A 16,696-nucleotide genomic window follows, 5' to 3' on the forward strand; every position below is an offset into this window, starting at 1 on the left:
CATCGGTATCGGGAATAGAGAGATTCGGAATGGAACTCGCAGGAACAGCACGCCCGAGGCTGTACTCGGAATGGTATCCTGGGATTGGCGCCGGGCATCGGCACTGGGAGGGTTATCCATGAGAATGCCACTGGGAACCCCGTCATCCTTGGAAGTGTACCCCCGGAAACGAGACTGGGAATGTAATCCCCAGAACGTGTTCCCGGGAACGGCATCGGGAACTCACCCCTGGGAACAGATTTGGGAATGTTATTCCAGAACAGCACCGGGACCGTCCTGGGGCATCATGCCCCCACCTCCCCGCCCCCGGGAACAGCCTCTCCTCCCGTCGCCCCGGGACAGGGGGAGGACTGGGACACAGCGAGTGGGGGTCAGGAGCCCCCGGTAGCCTGGAGCCACCTCCACCCCACCGGAGACTGTGTGCCACCCGTGTGCCCCTCAGGCCTTGTCCTCATGAAGCCGGGGCCAGCCCCACTGCACTGGGGACAGGACAGGGGACACATGTGGCTGTATATTCTGGACATGGAGGACACAGGGGACATAGGGGGTACAGGGGAACACGGGGGACACGGGAACATCAAGGACACTGGGTACAGAGCTGATACAGGCACACAGGACAAGGGGAATACAGGGGATATGGGAGAATGGGGGACACAGAGGGACAGGTGATAGAGAGGATATCTCAACACGAGGGACAAAGGGAGAGACATAGGAACACAGCTGATAAGGGGCTACAGAGGGATAAGGTACTCAGCTAATATGGTGACACAGGCAGATGGGGGACGTAGGGGGACATGAAGGATATAGACAACATGGGAACACGAGGGACATGGAGGACAGAGCTGCTAAAGTGACACAGAGGTCCCAACTCTGGTGGCACAGGGTCACCCTGTGGATTGGGGGATACTAGTGACACATAGGTGCTAGCAAGTACCATGGACATGGGGGACATGGCTACAGGAACGGATCATGCCTGTCCCTGTGGCAGCATGGAGACAACCCTACACCTACTGTGCCACTGTGCCACAGCTAGAGACAGTGACATGGGGTGGCCATCATCTGCACAGCATCTGCAGTGTCACCTTGGCAGATGAAGCCTGCCAGGCACCATTAAGCTGGTGACCTCTTCTCAGTGTCCCCACATCAGGGCCACCATCAGCAGCCAGCGCAGCTGCTTCTCCCAGTAATGCCAGAATCACTGCTGTGCCCTCATCACCACCACAGCCTTGTCACCACTACAGCTGTCCCCTTTTTACCTCTTTGGCTGTCCTCTCAGGCCCATCCTCTTGTCACCACTATAGCCACCTCTTGGTCACCCACTCTACTGTCCCCTTGTCACAGCCATGGCCATCCTCTTGCTATCACCACTGTGGCCATCCTCTCATTACCAGCACAACTGTACTCGTTTCCACACACAGTGGCTGTCCTCTGATTACCATCACAGCTTTGTCAGCACCATAGCCATCCCCCAGTCTTCACCGTGGTTGTCCCCTTGTGGCCATCCTCTTGTCACCACCATGGTTAACCCCATCACCACACACCCTCAATAAAACACAGAGCCCGTGCTGCATGAAGCTCATAGGTGTAATGAGAGTCCCCGGTGCCCGCCGGGGCTAGCAGGGTCCGTGCCCAGCTCACACACGTGGCACAGTGCCAGCACAGACCCGTAAGGCCAGCACAGACCCCTGCAAAGCGCGTATGGAGCCTTGTGCAGGGCCCATTTCTCGCCTCTCCACGCAGCCCGGCGCTGGATGGGCCGGGATGAAGCCGGGGAGTTTCGCTTTCCGTCGCTGTCGGGCCCAGGTCGGTGCCGGTGCCGGTGCCGGCCCCGGGGCTGCAGCTGTGGGCGCGGGTCAGAATCGCAGGGCGCTCAGCGGCCGTGGCCTCGCCTATCTGATCGACTCATCCCGCCCGGCCCAACCGCACAGCGCCCGAGGGCTTCGCGGCACTTTCTTCTCACCTCGGCCCGGCGGGGCCCGGCCGATCGAATAAGATCAACGTGTAGGGAGGGGAGGATGGCTGGTGCCGCACACACGGACACCGCTGACTCGCGCTCCACACACGCACACAGACACACACGCACACAGACACACGTGCACATAGACACGCACATAGACACGCACACAGACACACACACACACACACACAGACACGCGTGCACACAGCCACAGCCACTTCCGATCCGGCCCATTATATACCGCAGCTGCGCGGAGCACGACGGGAAGGCCGGCAGCGCTCCCGCGCGCCCCCTCCGCCTGGAGGAGCGAACTGCACCCGCCACACCGCCCCGCCCCTCCCGGTACCGCCCCGCCCCTCCCGGCACCGCCCCGCCCCTCCCGGCACCGCCCCGCCCCTCCCGGCACCGCCTCGCCCCTCCCGGCACCGCCCCGCCCATCCCGGTACCGCCCCGCCCGTCCCGGCACCGCCCCGCCCCGCCCGGTACTGCCCCGCCCCTCCCGGTACCGTCCCGCCCCTCCCGGCACCGCCCCGCCCCTCCCGGCACCGCCCCGCCCCGCCCCGCCCGGCACCGCCCCGCCCCTCCCGGTACCGCCCCGCCCCGCCCGGTACCGCCCCGTCCCTCCCGGTACTGCCCCGCCCCTCCCGGTACCGCCCCGCCCCTCCCGGTACCGCCCCGCCCCTCCCGGCACCGCCCCGCCCCTCCCGGTACCGCCCCGCCCCTCCCGGCACCGCCTCGCCCCTCCCGGCACCGCCCCGCCCATCCCGGTACCGCCCCGCCCGTCCCGGCACCGCCCCGCCCCGCCCGGTACTGCCCCGCCCCTCCCGGTACCGTCCCGCCCCTCCCGGCACCGCCCCGCCCCTCCCGGCACCGCCCCGCCCCGCCCCGCCCGGCACCGCCCCGCCCCTCCCGGTACCGCCCCGCCCCTCCCGGCACCGCCCCGCCCCGCCCGGTACCGCCCCGCCCCTCCCGGCACCGGTCACCCGGGGCCGGGCACAGCCCTCCCGCCTCGCTCCCGGCCCCACAGCTGGACGAACCGGGCCAGGAAGCTCCAGTCAGCAATTCTTCACCCCATAGCCTCCCCCCACAACCACTTTACTTGCACAAATCCTCCAATCCTCCCCACCCCAAGACCCCATAACTATGGGAGCCCTCCACCCCACGGGAGGCAGCCTCCAAGGACCTTCTCACACACACTCAGTGGGACTCCCAACCCATGCCACAGGACCCCCAAGCAGGGCATCAGCCCCACAGGAGCCCCACCAACCCCACAGGACATCCAGGCCAGCACTGCCACAGAGGAACCCCCACTTTATTTGCATGTGGTGGTTCAATATTTACAACCAGGGGGGTCACCAACCCCCCACTGCAGAAGGAGACTCCCCTGAAGGCTCCTCATGCTGCAGGGGCATAGGAAGATCCCACGGATCAGGGGGGACCCTGCCTGGCCCCCAGAGCCTGCCATGGTCTCACTAGGACCCTGCTCAGCATCAAGAGAAAGGGCTTACAGGGCAGACCTGGGTCCCCCAGTGTTGAGGGTCCCTTCACCCACTTCTCTACAGATTTCATGGGAAATCCTTTTCCACCAGTCCAAAGTTGCCCTGCTGGCTCCCACAATTGCCCTTGGTGGGCTCAAGGAGGGTGACAGGCCATGATGGTCCCTGGGTTGCCACACGAAGGATCCAGGTTGCTGCCAAGGGCAGGACTGGGAGTGGTTCGGGGTCAGTACCAGGATCTCCAGGATCAGTACCAGGGTCTCCAGGGTCAGCAATGGGGTCTCTGCTTGGTACTGGGACACTGCGGTTAGTACCAGGGTCTCTGGTCCATACTGGGGTCTTTGGAATCAGTCACAGGATCTCTAATCGTTCCCAGGTCTCAGGTCACCAGCAGGTCCACAAGTGGTCACTTTCCCACAAGGACGTAGAAGGCCATGAGAAGACAGGATACGGACACAGCCACGTGCAGGCGGGTCCCAATCACAGCAGCTACGGATGGGACAGGATGGGGTGAGGCCCATGTTCCCATCTCAGATCCATCCTGAATCCCTGTGAGCCCATCCCAGACCCCATGTTCCCATCCCAAACACCATTGTTCCAATATCCAATCCCTGTTCCTATCCCAGAGCCCAAAACCCCCATCCATTCTCCCTGTCCCCACCCTGGACCCAATGCCCCTGTCCTAGACCCAACCCCAGTGATCCCAGCACCCCCATCCTGTACCCCAGTGTTCCAAGTGGCCCCATCCCAGTGATCCCAGCACCCCCATCCTGTACCCCAATGTTCCAAATGTCCCCATCCCAGTGATCCCAGCACCCCCACACCATACCCCAGTGTCCCAAGTGCTCCTCACCCTTGTGGCAGACTCCCCAGACCCCCCTGCGCTCAGACAGGAGCCAGGTGCGCAGTCGGGGCACCTTCCGCAGGTACGCACAAGTGCAAACCAGTAGTAGCCCGAACACCAGGAGCCCGTCCAGGGAGTAAACTGCAGGGAGGGAGGTCGGGGAGGGGTCAGGGGGCACTCCGGGCTCCTGCCCAACCCCCGCCCAAGTGGACCCCCACACTCTGTGTGAACAACCGCCCATCTCTGCCCCTGTGAGGGGATGCAGATTCCCGGGACCCCCACGAAAAGGTATACAGACCTCCCAGCAACCCCACCGAAGGCACTCCGAACTCCCAGTACCCCGCCCCCAAAGGGACACGGTCTCCGCTCGCCTCCCCAAAGCTCCTCTGAGTACCTCCCCGACATCAGCCCGATCTCCCCCGCCGCCTGCCGGTACCGGAGTGCTCTCCCCACGGTGCCCCATCAGCCCCGCCGCCTTCGGAACCCCCAAAACCCCCGTACCCCGCCCCCCCCTCATGGTCCTGAGGCCCCGGACCCGCCCGGACTCCCCGGCCCCTCCATTCCCCACTTCCCACCACCAGTCATGGTGGCACCAGCACCGTCCCGTCCGCCCACAACCCCCGGTTCCCCCGTTCCCACCGTTGGTCATGGCGCCCCCCGGCTCTCCCCGGGCCCCCCTCGGTGCCGCTGACCCCCGGTTCCCCCGGTTCCCCCGTTCCCACCGTTGGTCATGGCGCCCCCCGGCTCTCCCCGGGCCCCCCTCGGTGCCGCTGACCCCCGGTTCCCCCGGTTCCCCCGGTTCCCCCGTTCCCACCGTTGGTCATGGCGCCTCCCGGCTCTCCCCGGGCCCCCCTCGGTGCCGCTGACCCCCGGTTCCCCCGGTTCCCCCGGTTCCCCCGTTCCCACCGTTGGTCATGGCGCCTCCCGGCCCGCGGCCCGCGGCGCCAACGCGACAGCGGCAGCGGCGACAGGCGCGGCCAGCCGAGCGCCGACCCGCCCGATGCGGATCCTGAGGGGCCGGCGGCCTCAATCGAGCGCCTATTGGGGAGGTGCGGTACAGCACCAGTATGGTCCAGTACAGCACCAGTATGGTACAGCACAGCACCAGTATGGTCCAGTACAGCACCAGTATGGTACAGCACAGCACCAGTATGGTACAGCACCAGTATGGTACAGCACAGCACCAGTATGGTCCAGTACAGCACCAGTATGGTACAGCACAGCACCAGTATGGTCCAGTAAAGCGCCAGTATGGTACAGCACAGCACCAGTATGGTCCAGTAAAGCACCAGTATGGTCCAGTAAAGCACCAGTATGGTACAGCACAGCACCAGTATGGTACAGCACCAATATGGTCCAGTACAGCACCAGTATGGTACAGCACAGCACCAGTATGGTCCAGTACAGCACCAGTATGGTACAGCACCAGTATGGTACATCACCAGTATGGTCCAGTACAGCACCAGTATGGTACAGCACTGCACCAGTATGGTCCAGTACAGCACCAGTATGGTACAGCACCAGTATGGTACAGCACAGCACCAGTATGGTACAGCACCAGTATGGTACAGCACCAGTATGGTCCAGTACAGCACCAGTATGGTCCAGTAAAGCGCCAGTATGGTACAGCACAGCACCAGTATGGTACAGCACAGCACCAGTATGGTCCAGTAAAGCACCAGTATGGTCCAGTACAGCACCAGTATGGTCCAGTAAAGCACCAGTATGGTCCAGTACAGCACCAGTATGGTACAGCACAGCACCAGTATGGTACAGCACCAGTATGGTACAGCACAGCACCAGTATGGTCCAGTAAAGCACCAGTATGGTCCAGTACAGCACCAGTATGGTCCAGTAAAGCACCAGTATGGTACAGCACAGCACCAGTATGGTACAGCACAGCACCAGTATGGTCCAGTACAGCACCAGTATGGTCCAGTAAAGCACCAGAATGGTACAGCACCAGTATGGTACAGCACCAGTATGGTCCAGCACAGCACCAGTATGGTCCAGTAAAGCACCAGAATGGTACAGCACCAGTATGGTACAGCACCAGTATGGTCCAGCACAGCACCAGTATGGTCCAGTACAGCACCAGTATGGTCCAGTGAGAACTTGAAGGTTGTGGCAGCAGCCCTCTGGCCACAGAGAGCAGGCACAGACTTTCCCAGGCATTTTCCTGGGGAAGGCTGTGAGAAGATCAGAGAAAACAATGAGAAACAATTCTTATCTCCATTTGTTGCACCTGCTGTTGTGCATATGTGAAACGTGTCATGGAGATTTGTGATTTTTAATTGGACACTGGATGGTGTTTGGATGGATTGACCAATTAGGTCAAAGCTGGATCGGATTGGCTGGAAGGGTTACTGAGTTTCTTAATAGGTATAGTATAATATAGTATAGGATGAGATAATAAAGCAATTGATCAGCCTTCTGCAATCATGGACTCAATGCTAATTATTACCCGGCTGGGGACCTGCAGCGACAGAAGGTTATGAGGGCACACAGTACAGTGCTGACACCTGGACTGATGGGGACCCCAGTGGTGTTGGGAGCCCCAAGGGTGAAGGGGACACAGGGACAACAGGACACTGGGGTGATGGGGACCTTGGAGTGAGGGAGATCCCTGGGACAGTCAGGACCCTGAAGGTGACAGGACCCCCAAGAAGTAATGAGGACCTTGAGGGATAGTGAACACCCCTGGGGTGATGGGGACCTCAGGAACAATGAGGACCCCAGGGGACAATGGGGACCTGAGAGGTGATGGGCACTTGATGGGTGGTGGACACTCCAGGAATAATGAGGACCCTAAGGAGTGATGGGAAGATATGAGATAGCCTAGGACCACAGGGTGGCCTGGGACAGGGACACGGAGGCTGCTGGGAACAGCATGTGAAGACTCTGGGCTGTGTCACCACAAGACCACAGGGGGGCTGCGGGACACAGGGGCTGGTGTCCAGGATCTCAACCTGTACTGGCTTCTCCCCATCCCCTGGTGACTCTGTCCCAGGTTGTCCCATCCCTTGTGGTGACCACATCCCCGGTGATGCTTTTCCACTGGTGACTCCATGCTTCTGGTGACTCATCCCCTGGTGCTCCCATCCCCTGCTGGTCCACTACCTCTCCAGAAGGTGACAGGAGTGATGTTCTCGCCCTGGACCTGGCCCCTGATGGCCACAGGAGCATTATTCAGCCTAAGAAGGTGCCAACCCTGATGTGGGAGTCCCGTAGCTACCAGGACCTGCACTAGGAGCTACTCTTCAGCCCCACGAGGTGAGCATGGGAATGGGCCTGTCTCCAGCTGGGTGTCCGGGTGTGGCAGCCAGTTGAAGCATGTCCATCACCACAGGGGAATCCTGCCCCAGCACAGGGCTGAGCTTCTAAGGGTGCTGGAGAGGAGGAGCTGCAGGGACCCCCATCTGAGCTGGAGCAGCAGCTGAGGAAGTGCCACCAGAGACTTGAGGAGGTCTGTGATGTCCCTTTGTCCTTGTCTGCCTGTCCCAGCCTCCATCCCTGCATCCAGGCCAGCTCTCCTGCCTTCACCTCACTGTCTTCCATCCATTCATCCACCCATGTATCCATACATACAAGCATGAATCCATCCATCCATCCATCCATCCATCCATCCATCCATCCATCCATCCATCCATCCATCCATCCATCCACACACCCACCCACCCACCCTCCATGTCCATCCAGCTACCTATCCACGTCCTTCCCTGGGGAAGGCCAAGTGCTGATCAGGCTGTTGGGGCAGTTTGGCTGAGTAATGTTCAGGTAACTTGAGGAGTGGCTAAAGGAAGCTGGATGGCGTGGACACAGGTCAAGGGATGGCCAGCAGTGACCAGGTCATGGTAACAGCTGAGGCAACACCCATGTCAGGAGACAACCAGGTCATGGGGAGGGCTGGGGGAATCCCAACCAGGCCTCATGGCTGCCTCTCCTGCAGCATGAATGGGAGGTGGCTGGGCCAGAGCCAGACCCTCATCCCAAGTTCCTGCAGGTGTGGGACAGCCTGCAGAAGATGAAGCTGGCAGAGGCAGGTGCCTGGCACACGTGAGCCAAAGCCAACTCAGCAGAGCTCCCTGAGCCCCCCAGCACACACTGGGCTGCCCCCATCCCCGGCACATCCTGGCACTGGGAACAGCACCTGGCACTGCCATTCTGAGTGAGCTTGTGGTTGAGGGTGAGTACTGGAGCCTTGGTGTCCCCATGCCAGTGACAACCAGGATGCCAGGGCTGGAAGGAATTGGTAATGCCAGGGCAGTGCCAGGGGTGATATAGGGGATGCAGGCAACACTTTCACCCTGCCCTGCACCTGCCCTGACTCCATGAACCAGAAAAGAACAAAATAAAAGTTTTTTATCTGGTTTTCTTGATGGACATGGGACAGAGATGGGGATGGAGTGGCATTGCCTTGGGCTCCATGGTGGGGATGGAGGGTGGTCATGGTGGTCACTGGCTCATTTTACCAGTGACACCACCAGCCCAACTGCAGATGATGTCCATCCAAGGCCTTCAGCCATTCCCTCGTGGCACAGAGCCTTCCTTACTCCTTCAGTCTCCCTCTCCATTCTTCTCTATCTTCTCCTGGCGTTTTTTACAATTTCCACAGTTAAATGTGTTTCACTCCTGCCCTTTCCACCTGCAGCTGGAGCCCACTGGGAGGGAGGAAGAGACAATGGTTTGAATAGGTCACACACCAACAGCCCCAGGCTGACAGCACCACCCTGGGCACCAAGGCGGGGAATAGGCCATTGTTCTGGGGAATCTGCACCCCAGACTGCTCCCTGCGCTCCTTGCCTGCTCCCTGCATCCCCTGCCTGTATCCCCCTGCCTGCACCCTGCCTATTCCCTGCCTTCTCACCCCATCCTGCCTAGCCCCATCCCATGAGGATCCTTTCCCACCCTGCCAGGTATAGCAATGGAGGATGTGCCCAACTCACTCCAATCCAGCCCAGAGGGGCCACAGTGGCTGCAGCATCATCCTCTTGCGGCCTGGGAGAGCCTTGGCACCATCCTGGGACAATGGTGGCACCATCCTGGCTCTGTCCTGGCACTGTCCTGGCATAGTCCTGCCATTATCCTGCTGCGCATGGCCAGGGCCTGGATGGGGACGGTGGTTCTTGTGCTTGGCATATGCCTACATGGCATTAGGGATGGAGCCTCCCGCAAGCACCGTGCTACACAGTGCTGGGCTGCGGTGAGACACCACAGCGACCTGCACCACCCCTGCTGCGATGTACCAGGCCATGCTGTGACACATCCATACCGGACCATGCCTTTCCATGCCACGCTTCAGATGTGCCCTGCCGTGCCGTGCCACTCCATCCCGCCGTGCGGCGCAGCCTGCAGGGCCGGACCGGGGCGGAGACCGGGGCAGATGCTGCTCACCCCGCTCCTCCCTCCGCTCAAGCCCGGACCCGTCCCTGCCCCGGCGCGGCGGAGCCGGCAGCGGCGGCGGGCTCAGGTAAGCGATTCTCTCACCCCGCCGGGACCCCCGCCACCTTCGTCCTGCCTCTGCCCGCCCAGTACGGGCTGGGGAAACTGAGGCACGGCCCGGTGACGGCGCTGGAAAAGCGGTGTGAACCCCCTCCCCCCCGCCCTACTGCCCCCACTTCGCTCCCTCCCCAAGAGTTTGGGAGTCTTGCGGTGTTGGGGACCCCCTTTTCCGAGGCTAGCGGTCGCTCCCGCCGCCAGCCCAGATGGATAAGAAAGGAAAACTGGGAGAGGTGCCCAGCGAAACCAGCTGGGGCGGGAGCGAGGGGCCCCTCGGCCCTTCCCCCCACCACACCCCGACCACCTTTGACCCCTTCGAGGGTGTCACCCTTCCCCCGCCTCGAGCAGTCCACACCTTTATTTATGGTAGGACCTACAAGAAGGCAGAGCAAACATCGCCTCGCCTCCCCTCCGCCGCCATCGCGGCACGCCCGGGGTGACATGAGGGATTTTAGGGGTGCAGGGTGGGAGGCACCCATGGGTGCAGCCCGGCTGGGAGCGTAGGGACGAGCTGTGTCCCCGCTGTTGCCCTCAGGCTCTCGGCGCGACATGGGAGAGGCAAGTGACATGGACAACGGGATCATGCTGCACTCGGGTGAGAAGGGGGTTTGGGGGTGAGGGAGGTTTTGGAGTGCCGCTGTCGCCCATGGGTGCTCTGATAGACGTGTCCCTCCTTCAGTCAGAGAAGGGAGCATTCGGTGCATGGGGACACACTAGGGACACATGAGCTGCCTGGAGAAAGCTTTGGGGAAATGAAGGGGTGGAGGAATGGAGGCTTCCCCTGCGTTTGGGGAGGCACCCCAAGTGTAGTGGGGGTTGCTCTGGACAGGATTTGACTCAGACGGGTTTGGCTTGGGACGGCTGAGTCAGACTGAAACCTTCCTCCTGTGCCCCCCCTCCCATCCCCCAGCAAGGACATCACTTGTGTCCCGAGGGGTCTGAAGCACCCATGGTGCTGCTGGGGGAATGTCATGCATACCCTGGGGGATTGGAGGACCCATGGGTGCTGCTGGGAGAGGGGTTCCTGGATACCCTGGGGGTTGGAATACCAGTGGGTGCTGTTCTGTGTGGGAAACAGGTGTTCACAGGAGTGGGTACACCCACGGATGCTGCTGTGGGGGAAGGGAGACGCAGCTGCTTTGGGTCAGCTGGAGCACCTATGGGTGCTGCTGGGAGGGTCATGGCTGCTTTTTCCTCCCTCTGTGGTGAAAGAAAACGAAGGCAGGGAGGCCGTGGCGTGGTGGAGGGTGGTACCTGGAAGCTCCCATCCCTCCAGACATCCATGTGTCTGTTCCAGGCCCTGACAGCCCAGTGTCCCCACCGAAGGAGCGGGTGCAGGCAGGACAGCGGCAGCAGCAGGCACTGGAGGCCCAGCTTGATGGCTGCATCCAGGAGCTGCGTCGGCTGTGCCTGCGTGAGGCGGTGAGCAGGGCATGAGGACCCCCTGCCCACCTTCACATGCTGCCATGGCTCTGCTCAGTGTCTGTGTGCCGTCCTCAGGAGCTGACAGGGACCCTGCCCTGCGAATACCCCCTGAAAGCCGGCGAGAAGCCCCCCAAGGTCCATCGCAGGATCGGGGCTGCCTTCAGGCTGGATGAGATCGCCATTCTGCGTGGGGTGGTGAGGCAGTCGCTGGGGTGCAAAGGTGGTGGGGACCCCTCCCCTCCCCTCCTGTCCCCTCTCCTCTGCTGTGGAAGCTTCCTGAGGGTCACCTGGAAATGTTGCCATCCCCATCCCATGGGTGGTAGTTGGGTGCCAAGTGCTGTAGGTGAGAGGGGCAAGGGGGTGCTTTCAAACATGGTGGATGGTGTTGGGGTGCTGAGATGCCCCAGTGAAGAGCAGTGTTTAGGTTCTGAATGCAGTGTTTGGTGTTGGGGTGCCCAGGAGATGGGACAAGATAGGGTTCCAAGCATGATGGATGGTGTTGGGATGTTGAGTTAATGGGGTTATCATGGGGTCCTAAACATAATGTGTGGGGTTGGGGTGCCAAGGTGACGGGTGTAGGGGGGTCCCAGGTGTAGCAGGGTGCCAGAATTAAGGGAGGAGGTGCGTTCCAAATGTTATGGGTAGCGGTGGCGTCCTGAGCATAATAGGTGGTGTTGGGTTCCAAGAGTGAGGCTGGGTGTTGGGGTCCCAGATGTGATGCTGGGAGGGGTTGAGATCCCAAGTGCTACGGGTGGTGTTGTGGTGTTAAGCATGATAGGGGGCTTGGGGGTGTTAAGGTGTGTTTCTGAGCATGTCCCTCGCTGCCAGGACCCTCTGGAACAGGAGCGGGCGCTGCAGCTGCAGATTGCCGAGGCCTCCCGCCGGCTCTGCCACGAGGAGAACATTGGCCGGCAAGTGCGGAAGAGGCGGCAGACAGCAGCACTCCGGGAGGAGCAGAAGCTGCGGGACCTGGAACAGGTCCTGAACCAGCGGCGGCTCCTGGCAGGGCAGCGGGACACCAGTACTGCCAAGGGTGAGATCCCCGAGCCCCATGGTGGGGGGATGCTGGAGAGCAGGGAGTCAGAATGGGGTGCTGCTCGGGTGGGTGTCCCTGGGGAATGCATCTGAATTACCCACTCCCTGTGAACGCACCCTGCTGGATGCTGCCCAGTCCTTCATGCCAAGTGCACACCTCTCTGGGTGCACCCCAATATGCCATCCACAATGCATGAACCTCGGTTCCCATCCCCGGTGAATGCACCTCCCTGGATGCACCTCAAATTCCCATTCCTGGTGAATATAACCCCTGGATGCACTCCAACTTTCCATCCCGTATGAATACAACTCCCCCAACATCACCCTGGTAAATGCACTCCAATTTCCCATCCCTGCTGAATATACCCTTTGGATGCCCCTGGAAGGCCATCCCTGGTACATGCACCTTGATATGCTCTCACTGTCAATGCATCTTTTTGAAGGTACCCCAGTACTTCATCTCTGGTGGTTGTGAGTGCACCCCAAAACTTCATCCCCAGTGCATGCACCCAAATAAACCATTCCTGGCATATGGTGGTTGTACCCCCTGAATGCACCCCAAAAGTCCATCCATAGTGCATGCACCCTGATAAACCATCTCCAGCAGTACCCCCACTGAATCCACCCCAGTACTTCACCTCCATTGATTGCACCCCCCTGAAAATACCCTAATACTTCACCCTTGCCGCTTGCACCCCGTAACTATCCCCAGTCACCCATCCTCAGCACCTGCACCCAAAGGGGGGCGGGATGTGGCCCAGCTGCCGTGTCCCCATCCCAGTGGCGGCCATCCAGGGGGGTCCCCATTCTCTCTGTCCCTGTCCCCTCCAAGGACCAGGACCATGGTGGCAGCATCTCCTTCCCTGTAGGTGCCCCCAGCCTGCTGCTCCCAGGCAGGCTGGGAACTGCACAGGCTCGGCAGAGCCGGCCTGGCCGGTAGTGCTGCCGTCCCGGAGCGTGTTGGGACAGGTGGCGTGGGAGAGGGGAGCGGAGGCCCGCGGGGATGCGCTGGGTGGTGGCGGGGCCGTGGGAGCGCTTTGGCACCCGGAGGCGGCCCCAGCTCTGTTCTCACAGGGCCCTGCCCCATAGAGCTCAGTGCCTCTGTCGAGAGCTCCATATTTGACACCGACCTGCTGGAGGAGGGTGAGGGGGCTGTGGGGACCAGGGGGGACTTCTGGTATGTTCCCTCCATTCCAACCCTTCCTGTGTCCCCTCTATCCCTACTCTCCTGTGTCTCCTCCATCCCATTCCACTGCCATATGTCCCTGTGTGTCGTTCCCCTGTGTGTCCCTTCCATCCCAACCCCCCACATCTCCCCTCCATGCCAACCATCCACCTATTCCCTCCATCCCAGCCCTCTCTTTGTGTCGCCACCATCCCAATCCTCCATCTCTCCTGCAGAGGACACACAGCCACCAGGACCTGCCACCCCACAGAGGTCCCCATCTCCCAAGGACCCCACCAAGGAGGAAAAGGAGGAGGAGTCAGGGCTTCTGATGCTCCCCCCCATTCCCTGGCAGGAGACCAGCCTGGACAGACCCTATGAGAGGGCCAAAAATCGCAGCATCGATCCTAAGGATGGGGAAACCCAGAGCTCCCAATGCTGTCTTGGGTCCCTGATGGCTGCCCCTGCCAGCTCCTTGGCCCGCAGCAGCCCTGACTCTGCAGGCTCCCCAGTGTCCAGGACAGGGGACCCTCCCTACCAGTTCATCCCCATCCGGACCCTGGTGCTGTGCCACAAGGCGGGTTCCAGTGCTCCCAGCACCCCAGAGCCATCAGGACGGCAGGGACAGACCCAATCTCTGAGGTATGTCCTGAGCATGGGGAGGATAATTAAGGGCTTCTTTAGGGGAGGATGGAGATAACCCCATGGAGAGGGGGATGGAGATAATCCTTTGTGGAGGATGGAGCTCAGTCCATGGGAAGGAGGATGGGAATGACCCTGTGAAGATGATGGAGCTCAGCTCATGGGGAGGATGTTGGAAATAATCCCATAGGAAGGATGGAGATAGTCCCATTGGCAGGACGTGGGAGAAAACCCTGTGGGGAGGATGGACAGAAATCCATTGAGAGGAGGTTGGAGGTAATCCCGTGGAGAGGATGGAAGTAATCCTATGGAGATTATGGAGGTCAGCCCCATGGGGAGGATGAACTAATCCCTTGGGAGGAGGCTAGGTGTCTCCCCACGGGGTGGCTGTGCCCCACACTCATGGGTGCACCTCTCCCTGGGCTTGCCCTGGCTTTAGGGTGAGGGGAAGGGTCCTCCCCCAGCCACAGTGTCTTGCCTGCAGGGTGGACCCATGCTGGCAGCCAGCTGAGCCACGGGGCCGCAGCACCGCACCCCGCCGGCGCCCCACCTACTACACAGTCACTGTGCCCACCTCCTGCGTCCTGAGCCCTGCCCCTGCGTGCCGCTCTGGCTCCGATGACAGCATCTCCGACCTCTCCAGCATCTCCCACGCCACCTCCCCGGGCAGCAGCAGCCCTGACATGTCCTTTGCAGTTCCACTGCCCCTTACCGAGCCTGGTTACTACTCACGGGGTGCCCTCCAGCTCCAGCCACCTGCTGGCCCCCTGACTTTCCTGTACGAGCAGGATCTGGCCCCACTGCGATACCAGCGCCTGGTGCCCTCGCGTAGCCGCATCGTGCGCACACCTTCGCTCAAAGACTACGCGCCTGCTGGGGCCCGGGGGCTCTCCAAGGCTGCTGTCACCGAGGAGCTCAAGTCATGGCACCAACGTGCCCGGCTGAGGGGTGCTCGGCCCCACTCCCTCGACCGTCAAGGGGCTTTCCAGAGACCCCATGGTGGGACCACCAGGGATGTGCCCATTGCTCGTGGAATCCTGTCACTGGTTCAGGTAGGACACGGGGTCTAGCTGGGAGTGGTCATGTGGGAGAAGGGAGGTGCCCTGGGTGTTGTCCTGCAGGTGACATGAATTGGTACCCTGAGGTAGTGTAGGGACATGCAGCTCTGGTGGGGTCCCATGAGGATTTTTAGAGCAGTAGTGAAGTCCTGAGGGAATCCATGGAGTCCTATGAGGGTTATTGGGACAGGACTGGGATTCCAGAAGGGACCCTGGGGCAGGACCATGGTCTCAGGAGGGTCCTGAGGAGAAGATCAAGGTCCTTTAAGATCCTTTGGGCAGGACTGGGACCCTTTGAGGGTCCTCTGAGCAGGTCCAAGGACCGATAGGTTGAGTCTGGAGGGCCCCAGATGGTTCCTGGGGCAGGACCAGTGTCCTGAGTGGGTCCCCATGGGAAGATTAGGGTCCTGAAGGAATCGCAAAGGAAGAATTTGGGTTCCAGAGGGGTCCCTGGGGCAGGACTGGGTTCCTGAGGAGGTCCAGCGGCCAAGACCAGGGTTTTCTGTCCTTGGGAACAGAAGTAAAGTCTTTAAGGTTCTTTGGGGCAGGATGAGGACCTGCCAGGGGTCCCATGGGCAGGTTTGGAGTTCTGTGTAGGTCCCAGGGGCAGAACCAGAATTCCCCGAGACAGGTCTGGGGTCCCATGTGAGTCCCTGGTGTATGGCCAGGACCTTAAGGGTGTCTCTGGAGCAGGACTGGGGTTCCATGTAGGTCCCTACTTTCTCTTGAAGATCCCAAGGGCAAGACAAGGACCCTACGGGGGTTCCTGTTGCAGAACTGGGGTCCCACAGGAAAGAATAGAACCTTAAGGGGGTTACTGGGGCAAGACTGGGGTCCCATGAGATCCCATGGGGAGGACCAGGACTTCAGGGGGGTCCCTCAGGCAGGATCCATGTGGGTCCTTCATGTCACACCCAGGTTCCCACAAGCAGGACTTGTGTGGGTCCCAGGGGTAGAACTGAGGCGGCCTTGAGCAGAGAAGGATCCCTGCAGACACCTCAGTGGCCAGCTCCCCCTTTCCACCTGGGAGTCTCGCTGGGACAAATGCACCAGTGGCACAGCTGGGACACAGGCTGGGCAAGGGGAGATCTGTGACCATGCCCCCACAACTCCTCCAGCCCAACCCTGGTGCCAGGATGTGCCCTCAGTGGTGCCCTTCAAACGAGGTAGAATGCCAACACCCACAGGGTCTTTGTCCCCCCAGGGTCCCCCGGTGCAGGTGCTGCGGCGCTCGGCAGCCGGCGTGCCCGTGCAGGTCTATATGCCCGAGAACGGCGAGATTGTCACCCAAGTGTGAGTGCTCACGCCCCTACCCTGGGGCGGGGGCACATACTGGCTGGCCCAGGGGCGGCAGGGACGTCTCATGACTCCCCACCCCAGTGTGGGGGCACAGGAGGGAGCTACAGTGAGGTGGCAGGGGCTGGCCCCCACCCTGTGTTGCCTCACTGGCACTGCAGTGCTGATAGGGACACTGTGACCCCAGTGCTTATGGTGGCATTGGTGTCATCACGACCTTGAATTTGAGGTTCTGGTCTCTAATAAAAGTGGTTTTTGGGATACATCACTCTGAGGATG

At 61.0% G+C, this 16,696-nt stretch overlaps 2 protein-coding genes and 1 non-coding gene across 6 annotated transcripts; 1 reads left to right on the forward strand and 2 right to left on the reverse strand.

Moving 5' to 3' along the window:
- Positions 1 to 1,848: 1,848 nt before the first annotated feature.
- LOC115490606 (small Cajal body-specific RNA 2) lies at positions 1,849 to 2,147 on the reverse strand. Its single transcript, XR_003956690.4, has one exon.
- Positions 2,148 to 3,248: 1,101 nt separating this feature from the next.
- On the reverse strand, positions 3,249 to 5,338 carry TMEM167B (transmembrane protein 167B). 4 transcript variants are annotated; one of them, XM_030291991.4, is made up of 3 exons: positions 5,204 to 5,338; positions 4,307 to 4,438; positions 3,249 to 3,942 (listed from the first exon to the last, which is right to left on the reverse strand). In XM_030291991.4, exons 1-3 carry the CDS (start codon positions 5,211 to 5,213, stop codon positions 3,860 to 3,862), a joined length of 225 nt encoding a protein of 74 aa, XP_030147851.4. In that variant the 5' UTR covers positions 5,214 to 5,338; the 3' UTR covers positions 3,249 to 3,859. The 4 variants fall into 4 exon arrangements, with proteins under 4 accessions (XP_030147851.4, XP_072774980.1, XP_072774978.1 ...); XM_072918879.1 differs by having other exon boundaries at positions 5,112 to 5,254; XM_072918877.1 differs by lacking the exon at positions 5,204 to 5,338 and adding an exon at positions 4,937 to 5,049.
- A 4,332-nt stretch (positions 5,339 to 9,670) lies between these two features.
- Positions 9,671 to 16,685, forward strand: INAVA (innate immunity activator). Its single transcript, XM_030292122.4, has 8 exons — positions 9,671 to 9,767; positions 10,332 to 10,391; positions 11,094 to 11,218; positions 11,297 to 11,416; positions 12,050 to 12,254; positions 13,658 to 14,063; positions 14,548 to 15,115; positions 16,326 to 16,685. The coding sequence occupies exons 2-8, from the start codon at positions 10,346 to 10,348 to the stop codon at positions 16,416 to 16,418; spliced, it is 1,563 nt and encodes a 520-aa protein (XP_030147982.4). The 5' UTR covers positions 9,671 to 9,767; positions 10,332 to 10,345; the 3' UTR covers positions 16,419 to 16,685.
- Positions 16,686 to 16,696: the final 11 nt, after the last annotated feature.

The sequence above is a fragment of the Taeniopygia guttata genome, chromosome 26 (assembly GCF_048771995.1).
Source record: "Taeniopygia guttata chromosome 26, bTaeGut7.mat, whole genome shotgun sequence".
Classification (NCBI taxonomy): domain Eukaryota; kingdom Metazoa; phylum Chordata; class Aves; order Passeriformes; family Estrildidae; genus Taeniopygia; species Taeniopygia guttata.

What these genes read in the sequence shown, in the direction of transcription:
- TMEM167B (XM_030291991.4), bottom strand. An exon ending in CTGGGGAGTCTGCCACAAGG is followed by an intron (nt 3,943 to 4,306) that starts GTGAGGAGCACT and finishes TCCCATCCGTAG; the next exon opens with CTGCTGTGATTGGGACCCGC.
- INAVA (XM_030292122.4), top strand. Translation starts at nt 10,346, where the DNA reads ATGGGAGAGGCAAGTGACATGGACAACGGGATCATGCTGCACTCGG. An exon ending in GGACACCAGTACTGCCAAGG is followed by an intron (nt 12,255 to 13,657) that starts GTGAGATCCCCG and finishes TCTCTCCTGCAG; the next exon opens with AGGACACACAGCCACCAGGA. An exon ending in GAATCCTGTCACTGGTTCAG is followed by an intron (nt 15,116 to 16,325) that starts GTAGGACACGGG and finishes TTGTCCCCCCAG; the next exon opens with GGTCCCCCGGTGCAGGTGCT.